The 25,182-nt window shown below is 53.0% G+C and overlaps 2 protein-coding genes across 2 annotated transcripts in view; both read left to right on the forward strand.

Annotated features, from left to right (window-relative positions):
* The window catches only part of LOC118979254 (voltage-dependent R-type calcium channel subunit alpha-1E-like), a 113,167-nt gene extending 103,300 nt beyond the window's left edge, over positions 1-9,867 (forward strand). Inside the window, exons 6-7 of the mRNA XM_037035298.1 lie at positions 7,990-8,105; positions 9,767-9,867. Coding sequence (XP_036891193.1) covers positions 7,990-8,105; positions 9,767-9,867 — 217 coding nt within the window. The remainder of the gene's footprint in view (positions 1-7,989; positions 8,106-9,766) is intronic.
* A 4,140-nt stretch (positions 9,868-14,007) lies between these two features.
* The window catches only part of CACNA1E (calcium voltage-gated channel subunit alpha1 E), a 74,322-nt gene continuing 63,147 nt past the window's right edge, over positions 14,008-25,182 (forward strand). The window contains exons 1-9 of the mRNA XM_037035299.1: positions 14,008-14,122; positions 14,237-14,446; positions 15,134-15,246; positions 16,841-16,953; positions 17,316-17,447; positions 17,890-17,962; positions 18,827-18,944; positions 20,806-20,873; positions 21,479-21,576. Of these exons, the coding sequence (XP_036891194.1) occupies positions 14,008-14,122; positions 14,237-14,446; positions 15,134-15,246; positions 16,841-16,953; positions 17,316-17,447; positions 17,890-17,962; positions 18,827-18,944; positions 20,806-20,873; positions 21,479-21,576 (1,040 nt within the window). The remainder of the gene's footprint in view (positions 14,123-14,236; positions 14,447-15,133; positions 15,247-16,840; positions 16,954-17,315; positions 17,448-17,889; positions 17,963-18,826; positions 18,945-20,805; positions 20,874-21,478; positions 21,577-25,182) is intronic.

Raw genomic sequence — 25,182 nt, forward strand, 5'->3', positions numbered from 1 at the left:
TGGTTCAGCAGGTCCTCCCACCTGGGGTGCCGGTCTGGGGCACCCGCAGCCTTCCTGTCATTGCTCTGGGCCTGTGGTGGGGGGGCGGGGTGGGGGGGGTGGGATACAGTGCTCTAGGGCAGGTCGGTGTCCACCGTCACTGCTGTGGGGGAGGGGCTCCTGCACATCAGAGGGGCCCTCCCGAGCCCCTCGTCTCTAAGGAAGGGTGACGTAGTGTGTGTGAGGCAGGGCCTGAGCTCACGTATCCGTCCTGCCCGTCAGAGTCAACACTGCGCAGCATTCAGAGGGCTGCGTGCTCTGCAGACAGCCTACGTCTCCCTAAATCCTTTCTGGAGCAAGGCAGGGGGTGAGGGGTAAACAACTGTGATACAGTTGAAGTGGGTGACCTTCAGTAAGGTGTTCACCTTCTCTGGGCTGTGTTTGCTCCTCCGGGCACGGGGAGAAAAGGTTCCCAGCCTCCTAAGTACTCCGAAATGCTGTTTTATCTGCCGTCCTGCAACCCACTTCCTTCCTGGGCCAATGACCCTGAAATTAAACCACTGCCAACACACAGTCACCTCTCTGTTGTCCCCCAAATTTCTCTGTTTGTTTTAGAACATACAGCGTTGAAGAAGCTCTTCTTGATGGCTCCCCCGAATTCCTCCTTCCGGAAGCAGACACCTTCCACGAAGACGGGAGGCAGAGAAGCACTTAGGAAATATGGACCCTGAGGGTTAACAGGGATGTGACCATATGGCCACTTGCAGGCTTGGCGAAGTCTGTCTACATACGTGCCAGTGCGAGCATGTGTGTGTTCACGACAGTGTGTGTGTGAAGTGTACAAGTGTGTACAGGAGTGTGAGTAAACAGATCTTTGAGTCACATAGGCAACCCCTCCTGGCTGGCTTTGTCTTCCTTTGGTTGCCATGACAGCAGCGAGGGCCTCCGCAGCAATAAACGGAGCTTCCTGTGGGACTGAGTCGGGAGGTGGGTCTGGAGCCAAGGGCCAAACTGGAGCCAGACAGTCCCCCACCAGAGTGTCTCTCGTCAAAGCGGACCTACCGGAACAGCTTCCTCCCCAGGTCACTGTAGAGTCACCCGTCCAGGTGCCCTGGGGCCGCGGTGGCATAACATGGGCAGGAATCTCAGGCTAGAGTGAGGTTTCAGTGTGGATCTCACTTCTATTTTCCCAAAAGTCAGTCGCCACGTGGTAACTTCCGGATACGTGCGTGACCGAAGCCCTCCCATTACCCGGTGAACTAAAACCAGTCACTTTAATTGATCAACATGCAGATGAGCTACTTTCTGAATCGGCTGTGGCAGTGGCTTCCTTAGTTCCATAAACACCAATGAATTTTAATCTTAACCTAAATATGACTATACAGACGGCTTTGCCGCCTGGTGGTACCAAACACCCCTCCACCCCAGTCACACAGGAGAAAAGTTTTGGGTGCTATACTTTGTCTGTGATGATGTATCTAATTTTAACACTTCATCTAACTATGAAAAACATGGAAAGGGTTTTGTATCAACAGTTGGTTTTTGAAAATGGCGCCTCTCATGTAAATTGCTGGAAAACAGAAATGGTGAAAAGTCACTGACTGGGATTAAAGAAGAAAAGTGTCCTTAACCACGCAATACAAAGAGATCAGTCTCGCCCGGAGCTCCCACAGTTGAAATTTAAGATATAAAAACCCAAACCTTTCCTACCTGTGTGACAATTGAAATAGAGGCCTGCTCCAAGTCATCTTTCTTTTATCTGTGTGAGAGGGACCTGTCACCAGGGGAACCACCTCCAGAAATTGTGGATAACAGACCCAGGCGAGAAGGATCTCCAACAAACCCAACTTGTATTTCCGCCCAGTGTTACTGAGATACAGTCGACACACAGCACTGCATTTGTTTACAGTGCACAGCGTGGCGATTTGACATCTGTGTCTGGTGTGAAATTATTACTGCCGTAGATTGGGCTGATATCCATCCCTTTATACAGTTTTGTTCTCGTGGTTAGAACTCTTAAGATCTACTCTTAGAAAATTTCAGTTATGCAACAGTGTTACCAACTGTAGTGACCACATTACATGTTAGAGTCTCAGACTCTATTCATCTTGTAACTGCTGGTCTGTCCCTTTGGACCACCTTCCCCCTGTGCCGCCCCCCCGTTCCCCACCACCTCCTCTGGCCACCACCGATCTGTTCTCTGTTTCTCAGGTTCAGGTTTGTGGGCTTTCTTTTTTTAGATTCCATATATGAATAAGATCACACAGTACTTGTCTTTCTCTAACTTATTCATAACGTTTTCCAGGTCCATCTGTGGTGTCTCAAATGGGAGGACTTCCTTTTCATGGCTGAACCATATTCTACTTTATATAATGTACTTTATACACACACACACACACTCTTAATATATGTATCACATCATCTTTATCCATTTACCCATCAGTGGACATTTTGGTTGTTTCTACATTTTGGCTGTAGTAAATAATGCTTCCATGAATACAAGGATACGCACATCTTTTTGAATCGGTGTTTTGGTATTCTTCAGGTATGTCACCAGAAGTGGGGTTGCTGAATCACGTGGTAGTCCTATTTATGATTTTTTGAGGAACTCCGTACTGTTTTCATAGTGGCTGCACCAATTTATTTTCCCACAGATAGTGCAAAGGGGTCCCTTTTCTCTGCACCCTCACCAGCAGCATTTGTTATCTGATGGCTTTTTTTATAATGGCTATTCTACTAGGTGCGAGGTGATATTTCATTGTGGTTTTGATTTGCATTTCTCTGATGATTAGTGATGTTGAGCTCATTTTCATGTACCTATTGGCTATGGATGTATTTTCGGGAAAATGTCTATTCATTTCCTCTGCCCATTTCTAATCATTTTTTTTTTGCTATTGATCTGTATGAGTTCTGTGTACATTGTGGGTACTAACCCCTTCTTAGATGTGTGGTTTGCAAATATTCTCTCCCATTTCTCAGGCTGCCTTTCCATTGGATCTCTCTCATTGTTCAGTGTCATACAAGGCTCCAGTGTGGACCCCAAAATAAATCCGATGTGTTCCTGCCCCTGGCTGTGGGCTGAGGGTTTCTGGTGCCAGAAGTGACAGGAGAGAAGACTGAGACTGAGAGGTTGCTGAGCAGGTTATTAACAGCGGGTGTCCCCTGGGGGCGGAGCTTTGAGAGCAGACCTGGTAGCATTTCTGCTTGAGCGTTTGGGGATCTGTTTCTGCTCCCCCTGTTTGGGATTCTGAAGTCTAGGTGCATCCCGCCCTGAGTTCTGTTGCATCTGTGGGGGTGGGCACTCTGGATGGAGCCAAGCAATAGCAGCTCATTGCCCACCTCTTACCCTAAGCCACAGGCCAAGGCCAAGAGGACTCAGGGGCCATGAGTTCTCTTCTATGTCAGCCACACTGTCTCCTGTAGCTTAGTCCAAGGCAGCTGGATAAACTGAGCTGTGTGGAAGGCCTCTCTTTGAGTTACCTTTCAGTAGGCAGTCTGTCAGTGGTTGTCATCTGAATAAGGACAGTAACGGTCATCTGCTTCGCCTTTGCGAAAGCATGGTCATCTGAATAAAGCACAGGGTCCTCTGGGAAGTGGAGGAAGGACTCAGGTTCTCTGGAAAAGGGCAGAGTTGGGGGAACCAGTGGGAGGAACATGCCTCCCTTTCCTGGGTCTGGCCGAGGATGTACTCACAGGAGCGGTGGGTGGGTCGACTCTGAGGTTAGGTAAGTCCGTTATTTTTGACAGGTCACGGAGTTGAATCCTGCTTGTCCCTGTTTTCTCTGGAATGCAGTACTCGTGTAAATCAGTGATGACCGTGCTAAGGACGCAGAAACCAAGTGCTGTGTCCCTCACTGTGCTGTGAGCTTCCTACTCACACTGTTCATACTGTGTTGGGGTCTTTGTTACCCCAACACAGGATTTTCATACTGCTTTGCTGTTTAAAAGGTGGCTCTTTTAAGAAAGACACAAAAACTGTTGTTTTTATATCCTTCTTTTCTTCCACACCGGGCTGAAACTGAATAATTCCCCTTCGTAGATCTTAAAGGTTGCCGTCTACATAGCACAGAAGACAGCAGAGGCTTTGCGGAAACTGCCTTTAACCTGGCATTGGAGGACATTGGCTTGAATTCCAGCTAATGGGCTGACTGTGGACCAGAGCCTTTCTGAAATCTCCCAGGGCTTTTGCAGATACAAGTGAACTAACCGACCTGAAAGTGCTTTGTAAATGAAAAACTTTGCATATGTGTTAGATGACTATGAGCTGTTCCTAATGTGTTATTTTCACCACCCATGGAATCTGCTGGAGTACTGGGCCTTGGATTCATCTTCCTGGGTCCTGGTTGGAATGTGATATGATGTTGGCTCTGCTTGGCCCCATGGAGCCTGCAGACTAGTCGGGAGATGAGCCAAGGGCACAAACAATGGTGACAGTGAGGGAGGCGGGGAGAGGTGTCATCAAAGACACGAGTGCCAGACTTTCTGCCCTGGGCTCCCAATGGAAAAACAGAAAAGGGCCACCGGGTAAACAGAACATGGAAGTCCCCAGCATGGCTCTTCCCCCACTGAGATGCATTTGCCACGGAAGGGCTCTCCCCACAGTGCACGCTCCTTGTTTGTTTCCTTAGCAAGAGGCTTCTTAAAAAGCCCAGGCCAGATTGGTTGGGCTCTGGGCTTGTGAGCCCAGCGGAGATGCCTGGTGGGAAGGTGGGAGGAAAGGGGGCCAGTGATGGCAGAGGAGAGCAGGAAGCCAGCTGGTGAGACCTGGAGCCAGGAAACTTCCAAGTACACAGGGAGGTTAGCCTGGGTTTGTTGGCCTGTCCCACCGGAAGTCAAGGTCATTCCGGGGCCAGCGGAGAGGGGACACACTGCATACTTTGTAGACAAATTCCACAGAGATTTTAGCAGAGCCAACAAAGAGCCCTAGCGGTGTCCAGGGGTTACCTGGCCGCTGGTGTGTGCCCACAGAGTCACCTGGCTGGCTTCGGCTCTGTGCAGGGAGGGTGCTTGCCTTCATTGAGGCCTTCGGGATCCAGGGTCATGCTACCAGTGTGATCGCCAAGTCAGCCTGGATATTTTTAATTTAAAAAAAAAATCTATGGAACATACACCCTGTGCTAGGCCTAGCCTCATCCGGGAGGACACAATGTTAAGAACAACTTAGTGTCTTCACCAAAAGCTCACACAAAGGAGAGGGTCACACGCACAGCTCAGCACTGCAAAGGCCCGACTGGTCCGTGGGCTGTAAGGGAATAGAGGAAAGGGAGGCCGGACAACTAAGGACTGGGGGGCACGGGGGTGGGGGAATGCAGAAGAAAGTGAAACAGAAGAGGTAACATTTCAGCCTGGCCTTGAAGAAAGCTTCTAACAAACTCGGGCCGAGAGGCAGTGTGAACCCAGCCTCAAACCCCCCGCACTGCCTCTTCCGGAACAGCGAGAGCACGCCGGGGTCAGAACACACCCGAGGTGGCAGCCAGCGTGCAAGGGGTGGACGGGAATGTGGGAAGGTGAGGTTTGAAAAGAAAGGTCCAGGTCAGACTGAGGAAGACTTCGAAGGCCTTGTCAGGTATGTGTGTGCTCCATTTAGCAGCAAGTGGAGGAGGCTGTGGGGTGGGGGGATGTTAGAACAGATGGAATTTAGAAGATCAGAGGGTCATGGTTTCTCTTAGTGGCCGTGGCCTTGGATACTTGCCTTCTCAAAGGGCCACTTAACTCCCCCTTAGATTTGGTTTTCTGGGTGGAATAAAGACCTCACTCCAGATGCTAAAGGATAATTGTGTTCTTTCGTCGCAGCCTGCTGAAAGTCTTCTTTTTCAAGGTCTTGTTTGAAAGCTCCCTGGGCCCCCCCAGAGTGTAGTTGAAACATTGAGGCACCCACCTATGAAAGGGTCGGGTAACCAACCGCCAACATGCCCGGCCTCCCCCGGGGCAGATGTGCGGGCGGGAGGAGCTCCGACCCTTGGAGCAGACACCGCTGGGCTCCACGCCTGGCTTTGTTTCTTGCACTTGGACGGGTGGCCTAACTTTCCAATTGAGGATAAAAATACCTGTTCTGCCCCCTTCTCAGAGGGTTGTAATGATTGAAGAAAATATACAGCGGTGCTTAAAAATTAGAAAGCGTCCCACAAGTACCGCTCACTATGGTTATTATTCTAGGTTGGGAAATGACTGTGCCTGACACACATTTTAGAAAGGTAAGTCCAATGGCTGTGAGATGGAGGACATGAAGGGAAGAGGGGCAGGTGGTGACAGACCAGCGGTGGTCCTGGGAGGGTCCGGGCAGGAGAGGATTGGGTCCTGGACCAAGGCAGTGAGGGTGAAGTGACAGGGTGGCTTTAGTGTCCCTTTGGAGACAGAACCACCAGAAAAGCACACTCATCTGCTGGGAGGGATGAAAAGAAGACAAAGGGTCGAAGGCAAGAACTTGGATAGCTGGGGACACCATGAATGAAGCCAGCTCCTTGTCACTTTCTGACTGCTGAAATCTATAAATGGCCGTGAGGAAAGGAGGGAACCCCAGGACTGGAATTGTCACCTGGCCACGCACTGGCCCTGGCACCCTTCCTTTCAGCCCTCTCCCTTTCTGTCCCCCACAACGCTCTCAGCAGAACCCACCAAACCTGAAGCCACACCCAGGAGAATTTCTCCTTCCATCCTGCCTGATACCCAGGCCCTCAGCTCAGCAGTGAGCATTAGAAGGTGTCTGTGCCAAGGAATCCATCTCTGTCTCGGCAGGAGGGACCGGAAGAGGTTCCTGCCCCGGGGGCTGGGGCGTGCCCCTCAGCCCCTGGCCCATTTCTTCCTGGCCATGAGGGAGTGGCTGGCAGGACCCGCAGGGGGTGCCGGACTCCCTCACCTTCTAGGGGCGCCTCTGTGTTTAGGAGGGGCCCCTTGTCAGCTTCCAGGGCGGTGGGCAAGCGCCTGAGCCACGGCTGGGAGGTGCTACTCTCACAAGGGCTGTTCATGCCTGGAAGGTGGAGGCGATGGGAAGAAGGGCATCGGGAGAGGCTGTTTCTGGAGGGGCCTGTTAGCAAATGAGCACTTCTTGTTGCCTGTTTTCTCACCCATTGAATCTGGTCGTGTTGTTCTCTGCCAGGCAGCCCGCGTGGCTCTTCTCTCTCGTTTTCCGTGAGGCGTCCGTCTTTTTCTTGTCTGTCTCACAGAGTAGCTCTGCTCCCTGTGCCTGGCCATGGACTCTGTCTTGCCCCTGGCCCTCACCTTGGCTTTCCCTCTGCCTCACTATCTCCCCTCCGCCCCACCCCACCTTCCCACTGTCTCCCCCCTGCCGTCCTGGTGCCAAATTGCATGCTCCTTTTCTTATTCTCCTCTCCCAGCCATCTTCACACAACATCTCAGCCCTGCAGGGCACCTATGTCACTGGTCTTCAGTGACAGCCGCTCTTGAGCACCACAGGATACGGGACCCCAGAGGAAGCACAGCATTCTGGTTCAAGTTCAGATCCAAGAGCAAGTTACTTTTCTTCTTGAAGCCTTATTGCCTCATCTGTTAAACAGGAATTTTAGTAGTGCTGACTTCGTCGGGCAGTTGTGAGGATGATGGGAGTTAATGGGAATGAAGAACTTCGTAGGGGGCTGATAATGTAATAAGTGGTCGATGTACATTAATCACTGTTGTAATTAAAAGCATAAAGAGCAGCCGTGCCTGTCGGAGAGTTAAGGGCCTCTGTTGTAGCTGGGGACGTGGAACTTACAGCGTTTTGAGACCGAGTTTGTCGTGTGACTAAGACAACACCTTTCCAATTAGAGCATGCGGAGGGTGTTAGCGCCGATTGGAATGAAACTGATCTGGGGAGGGAGTTCTTGCAGAAGGCTGAACGAGGTGCGTTTCTGAGCAGTCTTTTAAGGAGGTCGTGGCTGTAGCCTGGGACCAAGGAGCAGGGAACAGGGTGCCCAGAGGTGCCTGCCCAGACTCTGCCTCCCCCTCGCTTCACCCTTTCTCTGAGTCATGGCACTCCCCGAACCTAGCAAACCACGTCCTCCTTGCCCACAGGGAATTTGCCAAAGAGAGAGAAAGAGTGGAGAACCGGAGAGCTTTCATGAAGCTGCGGCGCCAGCAGCAGATTGAGCGGGAGCTGAACGGGTACCGAGCCTGGATAGACAAAGCAGGTAAGGCTGGCCGGGGTCAGAGGCGGATGGCGGCTGGTGGCAGGGACCTCCCTGCCGCTCACTCCCAGTGCCTCCGTGCAAAGAAGCGGCCTAGACCAGAGCAGACAGAGGCTCTAGATGCCTCATTCGCTTTGGGTTTCCCTACGGGTCCCACTTTCCTTTATCCAGCATCTAACTGTCCCTGTTCTTCTGTTAAACACCTGCGTGAGACAGGCATTTTAGCAAGGTGAACCGAGTAAGAGGTGACATACCCCAATCCTGGAGCTGAGTTTGGGCTGGTGGCATTGTGTACCACTGACACTGATAATAGTAACGACAGTCCGTTCACTCCACAAGTGTTTATCACAGGCTTCTGTTGTGCCGGGCCCTGGTCCCGGCACCCGGGCGCAGCTGTGAGCCGGGGCTCTACCCTTGGGGGGCGCATTACCCTCTAGTTGGGGGAGGCAGCCATGAGCAACACATTCTATAAGTACCTTGTAGAAGGTGATAACATCCAATAAAAGCAGATGCAGGTAAGGCCATGAGGTGCAGGGGAAATTGCAGCTTTAAGTAGAGGGGTCAGGGTAGCCCTGTTTGGGGGACTCTTGAAGGAGATGAGGGGGTGAGACCCAGGAGGATCTGGGGGAGGAATACTCCAATGCCAAGGCTGTCATGGGGGAGAGGCCAGCTGTGCTGCAGGGTCAGGAGTTGGTGGAGCAGGCGAGGGGACAGGAAGCAGGATGAGGGCAATCCCGAGTTGGGGGGACAGGGCAGCGGATTGGGTATGGCCGGCATCGTAAGGGAGAGTGAGGCAGGAACCACTGGAGGGTTTTGAACAGGGGGCCACACTCTGATTTAAGGTCCGGAAAGGGTGCTTGGTGGCTGCACTGACAATAGACAACAGGAGGATGAGGCCAGCAGCAGCAGGACCAGCTGTGAGGCTGGCACAGGAAGTCGGGGAATGGAAGATGGTGAGGACTGGTTTTGCCTCTTCCCTGCATTGTCACCAGTTCCTCCTGCTGTGGCTCTGCCTCAGGAAGGACTCTTGCCCAGCCCTGGGTGTAGGTACAAGCCCATCACTATTTCATTAACCCCCAGAGCCGCCACGTTCAAGCTGGACTGTGGCTTGGCTGTCTGAGGGACGGCGACCCGCCCATCCCTGGCAGTGAAAAGACTGTGTTTACTTGCCTCACTGTCTTAAAGGTTGGCTTGCACTGGTCTTATTCATCTTCATTTTCTTCCTGAGCAGAGTGCACCTTTTTTAAATGAAAGTCACACATGACTGTCAGCGCCTTTTCTCCGGGCCAGGTCAGAAGCGTAGCAAAAATGTGAGGTCTCTCGGGAAAAATTTGGAATGTGATTTGAGGCCCAGTTGCCTGAGCCTCCCCATGCTGGGACAGCGGTGGTGGGACAACACCCTGACACTCTGCTGTCCGGCAACACGCAGAGCCTCTGCCTGCCCTGGGGCCCCCTTTTGACTGTCTGTCCAGGCGAGGGAACGTGTGATTGAAATGCCACTTCAATGCCACGTAACAATCACCACCCCCTCTTTGGGACTCTGCCTTTCTCTGCCTGCTCTGGAAGCCAAGCCCGTGTGTGTTGACTCCGCCCTTTTCTCTCACCCTTTCTCCGCTGAGGCTGCTGTGTGGGGTGACGGTGAACATCCCTTCTTCCTTCCCCAGACGGTAACTCAGCAGGTCTGCCGCCAGGCCAGGCAGGCAGCTGGAAGTCCCAACTGTCACTGGCGTCCGGGGCGGAGGAGCCCTCGGACGGACCACCCTAGTGAGTGGGCTGGCGGCAGAGCCGGGGGGAGCCCTCCGCCCCAACTGGGGCTGGGCGCCCCGGGATGCTGCCCCTACGGCTCTGCTCTCCACAACCAGGCAGGGTGGCAAGGCGGGACTTTCTTCCAGTTGGCAAAGCTGGCTCTCTCCTCCTTCTAAGAAAAAAGACGCACTGTGATGTCAACTTGTGCTTCCTGGCCCTTCCCTTCGCAAATGGAGCATGAGTGAATCAGAGACATATGGGTTACATTTCCCTGGAAAGACACTCTCAGGTTCGAAAGCGAACTTGGCAAAAGGCATTGGGGGAGGGGGGTTTCAGCATATCCAGAGCCCTCGGGTGCTTCCAAGACACACTCAGCAGCCCCACACAACTGCCTCTGCTGCGGGGGTCCTCAGACCTGCCACCCCAGAGCCCGGGCACCGTGCACAGCAGACAGGACTCTGGCTGAGGTGGTTCAGGTTGCTATGCGGTGTTTTAACAAGTACCTATTTTAAACGATGCCCTCAAAATATGCTGTCCAATGACTTTAAAACCCTCTTTGTCTCCATCAAGGAGCGTCCCTCCAATAACGCCTAGCCTGTTAACTTAGAGTTTCCCCAGAGGCTGTACTTAAAAAAGAAAAAGCTAAACATTAGCACTTGGAATAATGGCATCCTTCCTGATATCCTCCGGGCGTAAAACTGTCCCCTTCCCTGGGAAATACATTCATTATATACTTTCAATTTTATATGCAGGTGGAATTGTGGTAATGAGCTGACCCTCTTCTGCTTGCCCTTGAACTTGTTACAAGTGCTTAAGTTAAACTGTCCTTTAATAGGGCCTGCTGCAGGCTTTCCCCCGGCAGCGGGAATCCTCAGCAGTGATTGCTCAGGTCTGTAAACTGGTATATTATGGACCGAGTGAGGGAGGGAATGACAACTCCATCCCACATCTCTGCAGATACGACGCCGAGTCCCACCAGACATGGACTATTCTTGGCAAGTTTGGAGGGATGCTAGTGAGGCTTATCCTAACAAGTGTCAGAAAATCGAATCCTGCCAATGATGATGCCTCTGCGGAGTACAGGGCTGCTCTTGGGGAGGCCAAGAGACGGTGTGGTCCTTTTCCAAACACCAGCAACCAAATAATATCGTTCAAAACCAGTCAGTCCTGCCATTCTGTGACACCCACTGGTACCCAACCATTCGATTGAATTCTCACACTAAGTGCCCCCCAAACTTAGTGCACACCCCACAGGTTAAAGATGGTCCCGCAAGCCTGTCCCCACTTCAGAGGCCAGCCACAAGCCGGGTCCCCCAGGGACCTGCGTTGCTACACCACTGACCACACACTTAGGGGGTTCCAGGTTCGGCAATTCCCTAGAGCAACTTACAGAGCACAGGAAAAACAATACTCGCTAACACCAGCTTATTTTAAAGGCTGCAACTTGGGAACAGCAGAGGGAAGAAAGATACAGATCAAGGCGTGGGGCAGAGTTTGGGGGGTGGGCACAGAGCTGCCATGCCCTCTCAGGACGTGCCACCCTCTCAGTCACTTGGCGTGGTCATCAACCCAGAAGTTCTCTGAGCCCCATCGTTTACGTTTTATAAAGGCTCCATCACATTGGCATGATTGATCAAACTTTGGCCGTGGGTGATCGGTTAATCTCCAGCCCCTCTCCCTTCCCAGGAGGTGGAGAGGGGGTTGCTGAAAGTTAGAAAGCCCTCTAGTCTTCAAGTTGGTGTTTCTGGTTACCAGCCCCCATTCTTCCGCTGCTGCCCCTACAGTGAGTCTTCTCATTAGCATACAAAGACGATAAATTTCAAGGATTTTAAGAGTTCTGTGTGCCAGGAACAGATAGATCATGGACAAAACCCAGCATCACGGGGACGCGTCCATGATGGCCCCAGCTTCGTCAGCTCAGGCTGTGCTCCAGGAGGCAGGATGGGGGTGGGGGGAGCCGGCCTACAGGTGCAGGCTAGGGCCCCACCCCAGCTCTCAGCTCCTGAATGAGCGGGTAGGTGTTATGTTGCAGTCCTGAGAAAATAGGGAAGCTCCCATTGGTAGGAACAGTTTAAGGGGTTAACAAAGACAAGGACCTGGGTGGGTAGGAGGAAAACCAGAAATGGGAAGTTTTCATTTCTGTCGATTCAGAGGTCAAGTTAAAAAGATCAACTCGCCTCTTACGGGAGTCCTCCTGAACAAATGGGTCAGACACAGCCGAATTTTACCCACCTTCCCCTCAACACCCTCCCTGAAGGACTTCCTTCTGGTCCATCTCTACTGCCCGGGAGCCGAAGCCCTTTCTGAGGGATTTTCACTTTGCAAAATAATTTGGCATTCACAGATAATTTACTAAACCGTTTGTCTCCATGTAGAGGAAGTCATGCTTGCCGAAGAAAATAAAAATGCTGGAACGTCAGCCTTGGAAGGTAAGGCTCCAACCAGCGCCTCCCTCCACTTGCATTGTCCCCTAAGCGCGGCCGTCTCTCTCGATCAAAAGAGGAGAAAGAAATACAAGAGGGGCGCTCTGGGATTTGAAACCAAAGTCTCTGTCGTAACGTCCCTCCTGCTTTACAAAGAAGGGAATTGAGCCCCAGACCTAACTGCTTTTTAAGGTGATGATAACCCGAGTGACTTGGTTCCAGGGCGTGTCATTGATAATGCGCGATGAAACTTTCAGCATCCAACAAATGGCTCACAAAGGGATCTTCTCTGAAAATCTGGGGGGATCCCTCGGGACCACTTTCGTTACCAGGAGGTGGCCTCGTTTATTGGGAGCTGGCACAGAGAGAGGTGGCGTGCCCGTCCCTCTACTATGTGTGGACGGGCCCCGGGGCAGATGCCGGAGTCCTAGTGTTTCAGAGGCGCCGCTGAGCGTGGCAGTCGTGTCTCTGTGGACACTCGCGACTTCTGTAGCCCTGGCTCAGGTATTTAAGGGCAGTCACCCGAGTCACAGAGGCCTCCGGCCCACAGCCCTCATTTTGACCAGAACGAGGTGGTTGTGCGTGTTCTCACCCACCCACCCCTGTCCTGGCACAGTGCTTCGGAGGGCCACCATCAAACGCAGCCGGACGGAGGCCATGACCCGAGACTCCAGCGATGAGCACTGTGTCGATATCTCCTCTGTGGGTGAGTGGAGCCAGCTGGGTCTTTCCCTTCCCGGACCCTCCCAGGGAAAGGGAAGAGCCTGCCTTTGGAGAAGCACCACCGGGAGCAAGAGAATGCAAAGAATTCAGAACTGAGGGATATTCCGACCGGATTTTGCTGGGTGTAATGTGCGCTTTTTTTTGCTCAAATTTTTGAGGGAAAAATAAGGATGTGCATTATACATGGGTAGTACTAAGTCCGTATCTATAGGAATGTTTTTAATTCTTTTCTTTATGCTTTTGTGTTAACTCTAGAAAGCAATAACGATATCCGTATGCAGAATAATACCCTGGAATATGGTAATAGGTTTTGTATCTAAATATAAATAAATAAATAATAGAATTTAAGAATTAAAATGACAGCGTTCTTTTTTTTGCCTGAAAGTTTGGGCCAAAAACATGGGTGCGCATTATCCACAGCAAAATACGGTATTTAGAAAGGAATGCAATCTACTTGACATTGACTTAGAAAAAAACGGACCAGATACTGTTCACGAAAACATGGCCATGCTTAGGGCTGAGCGTCCCACCCAGATCCTTCAAGTGGGATCGTGGGTCCGTTTGCCTGTTCCCTTCTCTGTGCGATCCCACTCTGAGGTATATTGAAAAGATCCGGAGGGCCTGTGGCTCCCCGGAACCGCCCCCTGGGAGAAGCTGCGGTCATTTGCTTAACTCCAGGGGAGCGTCTCCTTCCCGCACCACCTTTCCCATGACATCTGTACAGATTCCTACGGACAGCCCTTCAGCATGACTGCCGTTCAGTCCCAGGCTCTCTTAGGGATTCTGGCTGATGGCAGATGTTTCCTCCTCTGGAAAAGGGCAGGGTCTGCGTCCTTGAAAGCAGAAGAGACGCACACAGCTCACTGCCGTGACAGGCTGCCTGTGCCCCCAAGATCACAGAGGCAGCAGAATCACTCTGGTGCCTGAAGCATATCTAAAAGGGAGGGCCGGAGAGAAGCCCAGTCTGTTACAAGCCTAAACGTGATCCTGTTAGGATTTGAGACACCTGGGGTATGGCTGGTGGCCTGCCCCGGGCGTCTTCGCTGGGCCTGAGTGGGCCCAGAGGAAGAGCAGGGCTCTTTGCTGCAGAAGCTGCTGAACATGGCTATTCCCGGGGCCTGCGGCATGGCGGGCACCTTGCCGTGGCTCTAACACCACTCACCTTGCCCTTCGGAAGCCCCCTCGCCACGAAGGGTGATCTTTGTCAAAGTCTCATTGTCTCTCCTTACTTCTCCCCCACAGGCACCCCCCTTGCCCGAGCCAGCATCAAAAGCACAAAGGTGGACGGCGCCTCCTATTTCCGGCACAAGGAAAGGCTTCTGCGCATCTCCATCCGCCACATGGTGAAGTCCCAGGTGTTTTACTGGATAGTGCTGAGCCTTGTGGCTCTCAACACTGCCTGTGTGGCCATCGTCCACCACAACCAGCCCCAGTGGCTCACACACCTCCTCTGTGAGTGACCCACTGTGGCTGCTGGCTGTTGGGGCAGCTGGGCTGGGGTGTGAATGTCAGGGTGGGCACCATGCTGGTCCTGGCTACCCAGAGACCCCCTCTTCATGTTGTGAGGGAGGCCAGAGATGTCCCCAGGGAGACGGCATTATCACAGAACCATTCCAACCGTCATTCATTGCTGAATCAGATGAACAAATCTTTGCCGATGAGTCAACAAGGCAGAGTTACAACTGGAGCCTTCCACTTAGTATTTTGTGGAGGCTCACTGGTGTAGGGAGTTTTGGTCACTGAAGTCCTGGGGCAAAACTCCTTAGGGCGATGGATGCCTCTATAGACCGAAAAGGGAATTTAAGGGGTACCTCTGGGTAAGGCTGCCACTGAGTATGAGTGGGGCTCCGGGAGGCTGTCACAGCTGGCTGTGTGGAGGGCCAGTCTGGCTCTCTCGTCAAAGCCATTTAAAGGGCGGTGACACACCCACCTGGTGGGAGTGAGCAAAGCTGACCCATGGAGTGTGCCTGGGGCTCTTCTGGGCCAGCAGGTATTGCCCGGCGCTGACCTGCCGCGCCCTCTGACCGTCCTCACACGTGTGGTATTGAGGGCTCATCTATGGGTGGGGGTGTTGGGCTGGGGAGCGCAGGAGCCCGGCAGCATCCAGGGAACAAATGCTCCTGCTTTTGATGCTTTCAGACTATGCAGAATTTCTGTTTCTGGGACTCTTCCTCTTGGAGATGTCCCTGAAGATGTACGGTATGGGGCCTCGCCTTTATTTTCACTCTTCCTTCAACTGCTTTGATTTTGGGGTAAGTGCTCGGCAGCCCGCCTGTCCTCTGCCTGCCTCTGTCGATATGCCACACAGTGAGATAAGCAGCCTGCTCTCTTGCCCAGCGTGATGCCCTGAAATCGGAAATTATGCAAGGGGAGTAGATAAGATTAGCTAACAGGAGGTCAGGAATGAGTGAGTCCTGGCCATGCTGGGGTTTGTTGGGTTTTTTTTTTTAAGCCCTTTTATTGTTAATGTTTTCACTGAAGTACGACACGCACAGCAGAGAGGGCACACTTCAGTGCGTGGTTCAGTGAATTCGACAAAGCTCCCCGTAGCCAGAGTTTTGAACCACTTACTGTCCCGTGGGGCGGGGGGGTGGTGCCTGGGAGATGAGGACAGAAGACTTGATTCTAGAAGGTGGTTCAGTGAAAAAAAGAGCGGCTTCTGTATTTAGGCTCTTTAGTTCAGTTACAGTTGGGAAAATTACCTAGACGGGGCCTCTTCCAGACATGCCTGTGAACGCACACCCACACATCTTAGCTTAGGGAGTCCAGTGTCCACTTCCTAAATAATACCAGTATATAACTGTGCACGTCGCTGGCAGTTTTCAAGTGCTTTCTCGTACATTTCTGTCCTCTGTGGCTTTCAGGAGCCCAGTCCACTATTTTGTGTGTGAGGGGTTAGCCTGCCCCCTCACAGAGGTCAGGGGTCCAAGTTCACATAGCTCATTAGCCGAAGCACTGGGCCGGCGGCTTTGGGCTCCTGAACCACTTCTCCTTCTGCCAAACCTACTTCTTTTGCTGCCAAATCTTCAGTTACGTGCCAAGGATTTTGAGCACTAGCCAGTCTGCATTTTAACGTGGAACATATGTTTCTGAGGACGGGCGAGTTTCAGCATAGCAGCCAGCGGAAGCCCATTTTAACCTTCGCTTTCTTTATACGCGTATTTTCAGAATTGCTGCAAGGATGACTTTCAGTCATTTCTCCGAGTGCAGTGTATGGACTTTATAGTAGACAATCAATAGATATATAATTAAAACAACAAATTCAGTGCTTAATCTGACATTGCTACTTCCTGCAACAGTCAGATTCTGTGCCCCCCAGCAGCACCATCACACTGGACTGTGTGGGACCTGAGTGACCCAAAGATACGTGACCAAACCATGCTTGTTGGCACTAAATTCTAGAACAGCGAGAGAACAGGGCCCCTCCCTGCAGGATTTATATGGCATGCAGCCTGTACTAATTCAAATTGGTTTCCTTGCCTTGAGGACTACTACCCCCTCGTCTGTTCAAGGTGTTACAACGGGAGAACAGTTAACAGCTGTCCAATCCATGCAGGAGTGGTGACCTGTAGTTTTCACCAGGGGCAGAACAGCCGTCCGTACACTCACCCACAGCATGAAGAAGTCAAGTCAGCAGGGCAGTGGAGGGCGGTGGGGAGAGAGGCCAACACTCTAGCTTGGGCAGCCTTCACAACTAGGTGGTCCCGCTGGAGTGGGCTGCAGGGGAGGGGAGAGTTCGCATTCCTCCGCAGCCCAGTGAGGACTGTTGACTGCAGAACACCAGCATGTCTGTTTTTCCTCCCCCTCCCCCTCCCCCTCTGACTGTGGCTGGGTTTGGCCCTTTAGGTCACAGTGGGCAGCATCTTCGAAGTGGTCTGGGCCATCTTCAGACCTGGCACGTCTTTTGGGATCAGTGTCTTGCGAGCTCTTCGGCTTCTGAGAATATTTAAGATAACAAAGTAAGCGGTCCAGTTCTGTCCTCTTCCCAGCCCCCTTTGGGAGTGGAGGCTTCCCTCTGCCTTATTGTATTTTCTTCCATCCTGTCACCCCCCCCTCTCTTACCACGTGTTCCCCTTCCCTACCGCACCCCACGCGGCATTCGGCAGCTCCTCCGCCTCCTCCAAAGATCAAACCAGAAGGAACGTCCATGATGCCAAGTCCCTCTCCACATCCCCGGGGGGCGCCACCTGTTGCTGCCGTCTCTCCTTCCTATAAGGATGCAGTGCAGCTCATTCATAGACCCCCAGGCAGATGTCCAGCTGGACTGGGGAATAACCCGGTAGTCACTGTTGACCACGCTCCCGTCATCTGGGTTTTGTAGGTACTGGGCATCCCTGCGGAATTTGGTGGTCTCCTTGATGAGTTCCATGAAGTCTATCATCAGTTTGCTCTTCCTCCTCTTCCTCTTCATCGTTGTCTTTGCTCTCCTAGGAATGCAGCTGTTTGGAGGCAGGTAAGCGGAGGAGCCTTAGAGCTTCAGCCTGTGAGCGCCACAGAGTCACTAACTCAGTCACCGGTCACCGACTTGTTTGCCCTTGTCCATGGCCTGAATCACCCGCTGTGTGTGTTGTGGAACAGGTGTCTCTGCTTTTTGTCTTTCGCCTTGTACAGGGTTCTCCTTCCGGGGACCCTTCCTCCGGAGCTGTCTCTGAGATGTATGGCACAGGGCCCTGTCTCTTCAGATCAGCCCAAACCTCATCTCATTTCCCACACCCTTCAAAGAGCACAGTGCATCTATCATAGTCTCAAATGCCGCCTTTACAAATTCTGTGGCTTGGGGGGAATATACGTGGAGGAAAGGGGGAAGAAGTGATGAAAATGGCATAATCTCGGGAAGGGAAACCTTGGTGTGTGGCAATTTTCACTCCGTTCTTCCCTCTGAATTTCCTTCTCAGGTTCAACTTTAATGACGGGACCCCTTCAGCGAACTTCGACACTTTCCCTGCGGCCATCATGACCGTGTTCCAGGTATGAGGCCGACGGGCAGTTAAAAATGCCCTGGGGGGGGTGGTCCCTGGGCGCACACTGCACAGCGCTGATGTGCTAGGAGAACCCTACTTTTCCCCTTCAGCCTCCTCCTGGGCACGCCAGATACACGTGCTTGCTGAGGGCTCACGCCCACAATAGTTCCTCGGGTTTCTGTAGCTCTGTTCTTCCCAATAATAGAAGGGAACTCATTGACCTTCTCCCTGCATTGGAGGGAGACTTCGTAAAGGACATTAAGTCAAGGACATTCAGTGACATACTGCGTTTGTGATTTTCTGAAACCAGAAGCATCTTCTAATACGTGCAGTCATTTAATGAAGTATTTTTTTTCCACCTGCTCCCCCACAAAAGACTTTGTAAATAATGGGGGAAATTCAAAATCAGTAATGTCTTAGACCAAAGAAAAACACTACTTAGCCAGAATCAGAGGCTGAGCCAAAACCCAGGTTTCCAGACCCGGCACCCACCAAGTTCTTTCCATAACATCGCTGTCTCGGCAACTGTACCTTGGCGTCTCCGTCCCAGGTGGGGAGTAGCCAGAACACCTGACCCGAGTGACTTCTACGGGCCTGGCAAAGTGCAGGTGGGAGGGACTCTGTACTTGGAGGAACAGCATCTTCCCTTTTAATCTTCTTCTTCCCTTTTCCAGTGCCTAAGAGCCTCTTCCAGACCTTCAGAAAGTTTAGGGCTACTCATGGGGGTGACTGTCCTGTTCTCTTCCCTGACAGAAGGGCCGAGCAAGGGGGGTAGATGGGGAAGACTCAGGCCCAGGCCTCTTCCCTTTACATGGCCCTGTTCGCTCTGCCAGCCCGGGTTTCTGACCTGCCTGTTGTTTGCTTTGTGTAGATTTTGACGGGTGAGGACTGGAATGAGGTTATGTACAATGGGATCCGCTCCCAGGGCGGGGTCAGCTCAGGCATGTGGTCAGCCATCTATTTCATTGTGCTCACCTTGTTTGGAAACTGTATCCTTTTTAAGATGCTCCTCTTGTGCTTCCTACCTGCCCAGACTAGCCTTTGAGGAGGGAGGGGGTGGACGGGGAGAGGTGGTAGTGGTGGTGGTGGAGGTGGAGGTGGAGGTAGAGAAGGAGGTGAAGGTGGTGAAGGTGGAGGAAGAAGAGGGTGGTGGCAGAAGTGCTGGTGGGGGAGGAGGGAGGTGATGGTGGCATTAGGACAGGAGTGGGGCAGGGGCCAGGGGGAAGATGGACATTGCTCCATGCACTGAGGGAAACAAGGACGCTGATCTGCAGGAATGTGTGCACTGGTTGGGTCCGGGGGATAAATAGGAAGAAGACAGAGTCATGCAAGTGTACGGCACACACTGAGAATAATACTGTGTGAGGCTGTGATTGGATGGTTGGAGATTCTGTGAGCTGGGGAAAGAAGAGAGGACAGAGATCACCGTAGTCGGGGCAGCGGGCAGATCGTAATGCTCATAATACGTTCACTCCGTGTTGATGTAGAACAGAGTCCGCACATAGTAAGGTCTCTGACACACTAGCATTGTGGTCACCGCCAGCGAGCATATCCAGCGTGATCGTGCCGTGCTATTCATGAGTCTCTGTATGTCCTGGGTGCTTTACTGGCTCGGTTTCATCCAGTCCTTACTTTATAAGACTTAGAAGGAATAATTTGATCAAGATCAAGTAACTACTCAACTAGAAAGGGAGAGTAGAAGCCAAGTCCATTTACTTCCCCAAACCGTGTCTGGCCAGAAGGTCTAGATCAAGGAAGACTGGGTTTTAATCCCAGCAACTCTGCTCCCAGCTGCGTGGCCTTCAGAAAGTCACTTCGTCTCTCTGAGCTTCTAGTTTTCGCACACAAAAGGAGGAGAATGTGGCTCTTTGTCAGCTGAGAGTGGGAGATGAGATAACTTACTGGAGTGCACCTTATAAACTACAGACTCCTACATGACCATCAGGTGTTTTAGGGGGAGTGGGACTTGCACTGGGTTTGGCAGAGTGAAAACGAGAGCTGTGCTTTCGCATCTTCTGTGATCTCACGGGGAAAAGATGCTCCTGTGGGTTTTCTGCCCTGAAAACAAATAGGGGCCAGAGCAGACTGTAGACTGAAGAGAACCCCGTGAGAAGAAAGCTGTGCAGTGAGTCACAGAAACGGGAGGCCAGTTTGTCACAGTGGCTCCTGGATTTTCCTCTTACTCGGAATGCAGTCAGGTCTGGGGTCTCAGGCTGGGCCCAGTTCTTCGTTCCAGAACCCATGGGCCTCAGAGACAGTTGGAGAATTGGGCTGCTAGAGGTTAGAGTGTAGAATAGGAACAGGTTCCACCGTGGTCGTGTGAGCTCTGTGCCAGCTGATTAAATGAAATATGGACGCTGTCCAGGACGAGAAGAATGAGAGCAGTAAGTCTGCACCCGATTAGTGAGAGCTGGTTCGTGATGAGGTTGTGGGTTCTCATTCCTCTTCACCTTTAAGAACACACTGGCAGGTCTGGTCCAGCTGGGCTTCAGTTCCAGCTTCCCAGGAAGGAGAGATGCGCTCCTCCATTGAGTTCCCTGCCTGCCTCGTTGCTCACTGATTCTGTATTTGATGTTGCCATGAGTAGACAGCACAGCTGTTTAAAGGCTGCCTCATTCGTCCATGTATTTCTTTGTCTTGTTCAAAGAGATGATGCATGGAAGGAGAGAAAATAGACTCTCCTCCCAGCAGAGTTGCATGGTATCTCTGTCCCTCCTCCCACAGCTCCTGCTTAAGGGACTCTGGGGTAGCTCCTAGTGTCTCCCTCAAGAAGGGCATGGCCGTCCCTCTCAGCCTTGCTTTGAAGACTTCTGCTTTTCTTACTTGCCTGTCCTTAACTCCTCACCCCAGACACACTTCTGAACGTGTTCTTGGCCATCGCGGTGGACAATCTGGCCAACGCCCAGGAGCTGACCAAGGTAAGCACTGGTCTGTGGGGAGCTGATGGTTCTCAGTGCCATTGGGCGCCCTCTGGCCTTTGGGGCTCTCTCCAGAAGTCTGTGTTGTCTGGCCCCTTCTGGGAGGTTCCGGACAGTCGGAGAGCCACATACCCATGCAGGAAGCCTGGTTCACTTCCACTGAATTTGGTGAGCCTGAGACCAGGCTGGTGCTCCCATGGGCTACAGTATATAACAGCTCAGTCACTGTGAACCCTCGGGGGGGCCCTTTGAAGGATTATAATGCGAACAATAAAGAAAACACGGAAGCCTTCGGAGCACCTAGCTGCGTGGGGAAGAGGGCAGGTGAGAGGCACAGCCTTGGGGCTTCACTTCCAGACAGAACATCTGACAGGTGGCCTCAGCTCTGGCCTGTGACCTTTACAGCCGTGGCCAGTTCCACCAAGGGCTGGGGCATGGGCGTGACTTCTCCCAGCCAACCTCACCTCACTCTGCCTCCTTTCACCTCTTCCCTTGCGCTCCTCACGGCTCCTGGTCTCTAGGACTCCTGCTTGGGAAAGGCAGGGGCCCCCCCTCCTTCTTGGGGGGGGGGGTCCCAGGCACACCCACCTCTTCTTTGTGTCTAGGATGAGCAGGAGGAAGAGGAGGCCTTCAACCAGAAGCACGCACTGCAGAAGGCCAAGGAGGTCAGCCCGATGTCCGCGCCCAACATGCCCTCTATCGAGTGAGTCAGCAGCCCCCACCATGCCCCATGCACCTGTGCTGTCAGGTTGTCGGTTCACGCGCTGTGTACTATCTAAGGGCACCTGCTCTGTGCCAGGAAATGTCCTGTGAACGCACCAGTGAGCAAGACAGGGTCTCTGCTCCCGTGGAGGTTTTATTTCAGTGTGCGAGATCGATAATAAACACACAAATAATTTTCAGCGGTGATAAACTGTTATAAAACATGGGGAACAGGGCGATAAGGCAGAGGAGGAAGAGAGCTGGATGGAGTACCTTCGGGCAGTCTGGGCGGGGTTCTCAGAAGAGGCGGCGTTTAAGCAGAGACCGAAATGAGTGTAAAGCCTCATGTGTGGCATTCGAGGGAAGAACATTCCCCAGCAAGTGGCTGGTGTGGAGGGGACAAGGAGGAGCAGAATGAGAGGAGGTCGGGGCCATGGGCAGGAGCCAGCTTGGGGAGGTACCGAAGGTCCAAGGGGAGGACTTTGGTTTTTATTCTAACTGCAGCCCTGGGAGAGTTCAACGTGGAAGGATGGATATGACAAGATTGATACTTTAAAAGGTCGCTCTGCTTGGTGGAGAGTGGACTTTTGGGGCTGAGGTCGAGGCAAGGACACAGAAAGTTGGCTCTAAAGGTAGATGAATGATGGCCCAGTAGTGGGGGGTGCCAGTGGAGGGGGTGAGAAGTAACCCGCTTCCATCTCTCTTTTCGGGGGCGACACAATAGGGTGAGCTCACAATGGATTAAGTGTGATGGGGGCAGGTGGACAGCAGAAGGGAAGGGACATTTCTCCCAGGTGCTGAGGTGTGCGGTTTAAGCAACAGGGCAGATGGTGGCGGTGTGTGGATACCCTGGAGAACAGGGGAAAGCCGAGGCTTATTCTGGCCACATTACATTTGAGCAACTTGTAAGATATGCAAGTGGAGATGTTGAATAGGCCATTGATTCCATGAGTGTAAGGCTTGGAGAAGAAGTCGGGGCTAGGAGTAAAGATGTCTGGGGGGGGGGCCGTTTGTAGTCTGGTGGTATTTAAGCTGCCGGTGAGGGTGACCTGACCCAGGGAGGATCAAAGTGGAGAAGGGACACGCTGAGGACAGAGGCCCAGAGCCCTCTGGTGCTTGGAGGTCTGGCCAAGGAGAAACCTGCAAAGGAAACTGGCGGGAGCTACCAGGAGGTGGGAGATGGAACCAGGAAGCATGGCGTCCAGGAGAGCTGGAGGAGGGCGCTGCTCAGGGGGAGGGAGTGGACGGCAGAGGTGAACCTCTGGACCTGTGGTTGCTGGTAGAGCTGCAGGCAGTGGGCCTGGGATCTGCATGATGCCGGGGTGGGGAGCTGTCGGAGGAGAGGCCGAGATGTGACTCAGGACCGTGAAGTCCTCTTGTTGCTCCTGGGCCTGCATGAGGACGGCGTGAGCCGCCCTGGGTATCTACGGAGAGGGTCTGAGATCCCCAGGAAGTGGCACCGGGCCCTGTCGTCATCTCCCTGAACCTAGAGAGGGAGGAGCCCTTGTTGGCTCGGCGCTCGTGTGAGGGGCTTTTGCACAAGGACCCTCACCCTGGAGGGGCATCCAGAGTTGCATGCGGAGCCCTCCCCTCCGTGCCTGGCCACCTGCCCTCACCTTTCAAAACTGTGAAGGTCTGGCTTCTGGCCCCCTCCTCTGTGAGTGGGGGGAAAACTCCCCCCCAAAAAAAAAAAATTTTGTGAAAAAATGATGGAGAAAAGCCAAACAACTCCTTCCTCTCTGGAATATTCTCTGGCCCTTGAGTAGTTTCTACCCCGCCTTCCCTGAACTCGTGAATTTGGGTTAAAAATACACACACAGGTATCCATACGTGCCGCTGGGTAGGACTGGCTGCCACTTAGCAGTGGGCGGCTCTGTCGCTGGGAGAGATGAGGAAGCCTGGGGGAGGAGTGGGTTGGAGCCATGAGCTGGGAAGGTGCTCGGCCCAGACTAGAAGCTCGCTGCTTATGGCAGGAAAGAATGAATGAAATGCTGGTAGGCAGAGGGCGGTAGGTGTCGAGCAGCGTGTGTATCCAGGCACAGCGAGGTGGAGGAAGGCACCGTAACCATCCCGAATGCGCCGAGATCCAGGCTCCGGCTGCAGTACGTGTAGGTGCGGGAACTGCGTCAGGTGTGTGCGCACCGCTCGGGAGTATAAGCCAGGTATAGCGGTGTCAGGCTCATTTTCACCGGGGACCCCATCAGCCTCACAGTCGCCTTCAAAGAGCTGAATGTCATTTTAGGGCTGTATATATGTAACTGCTCCTTACCTCTAGGGGCAAGGAGCTTGGCGCTGCTGCGGGTAGAAACAAGGTGCCGGGCTGGATAAAACAAGGTGGAGGGCCCGGTTCGGCCCACGGGGCCCTGTGTTTGCCACCTGGGAGCTGCAGTGTGGCTGTCCCTGGAGAAACAGGGGAAGAGCATGTGATGAACCAGAAGGCCAGCGGGCTAGTCATAGTCCTGTCACGCGTGTGTTCGGTGACCTTGGCGAGAGAACCCCTTTGGGTCTCCGAACCCGTCTCCCCGTTCTTGAAAGGGGAAGAAGACTGGCCGGCCTCTCCTAGTCTGCCCGATGGCCGTGGGCGGGGTGTGAGGCCACACACACGCGAGGTTGGAGGTATGTGGAGGCTTCTCCGTGTGATTTGATGAGTGAAAGGTGTGTTAATGATTCTGTTGGGGTGTGCACTTGGATCTTTTCACGTGTGAGTAGAGAAGTAAAGAGGAGTTTTCAGTGTGTCTGATTTGTGTGGAAATTATGATTGGGTCTCTCTTTTGCCTGGTGTGTGCGTGTGCTTGTGTGTGTGCACGTGAGTGTGTGCAGGCATGCCTATGCAAGAGAGAATTCATGGGCTTACACTCTTACGCATGCCTCTGCCTCCAGTGTTTGAATATGTGAGAATGTGCAGTTAGGCGGTGGAACGTGCTTTTTGTAGTGGGAGTGCAAGCGCCCCATCTAGAGCGTGGGCTTCTATTTCTATGTGCTGCCCATGCCTCTTGGCACTGCGCCCCGCGTGGGCCTCATTGCATTGCAGCTGGAGAAGCCGAGGCTGCATGCAGTTGGGGAGCTCACGGTATCTACTCAGCGGTGTCTGCATCCATTCTACGGGGGCTCGTGTGCCCCGCCCCTCTGCCAGACACGTGGGAGGCGCAGACCCACCGCCCCTGCTGCCCCAGCCCCACCGAGGAGCAGGCTCTTCTGCAGACACGGGGTGGGGCCGGCGAGCAGTGCCAGTTTGTCCGGCATGTTCTCCGTGGGTGGGTGTCACCTTTTGTCAGGAAACGAGCAGCGTCTGCCAACTCCAGGTCCAGGCAGAGTCCTTCGGACCCGACTGGACCTGTGAGCCCAGGAACTGGGACGGGCTCTCTCCGCAGGGGTCCCAGGGGTGTTCCCTCCACTTGAGTATGGCCCTGAGTTGGCAGTCTTGTTTTTCCAGGAGTCCTGTCCACCTTTGCAGATGACGCCCACACCCTGCTACTCGGACCTTGCTTTGCCTATTTGAAAGGGCATGGCGTGTGTGTATGTGTGTGTGTAGAAGAGATTTTTCCTTGTGCAAGGTCAGGAAGGTTCATACCAGGCTTTACCCAGCAGAACAGACTGAACCCTCAAG

This window comes from Sturnira hondurensis, unplaced genomic scaffold (assembly GCF_014824575.4).
Source record: "Sturnira hondurensis isolate 20B ecotype Veracruz unplaced genomic scaffold, ASM1482457v3 Scaffold0022215, whole genome shotgun sequence".
NCBI classification, from domain to species: Eukaryota; Metazoa; Chordata; class Mammalia; order Chiroptera; family Phyllostomidae; genus Sturnira; species Sturnira hondurensis.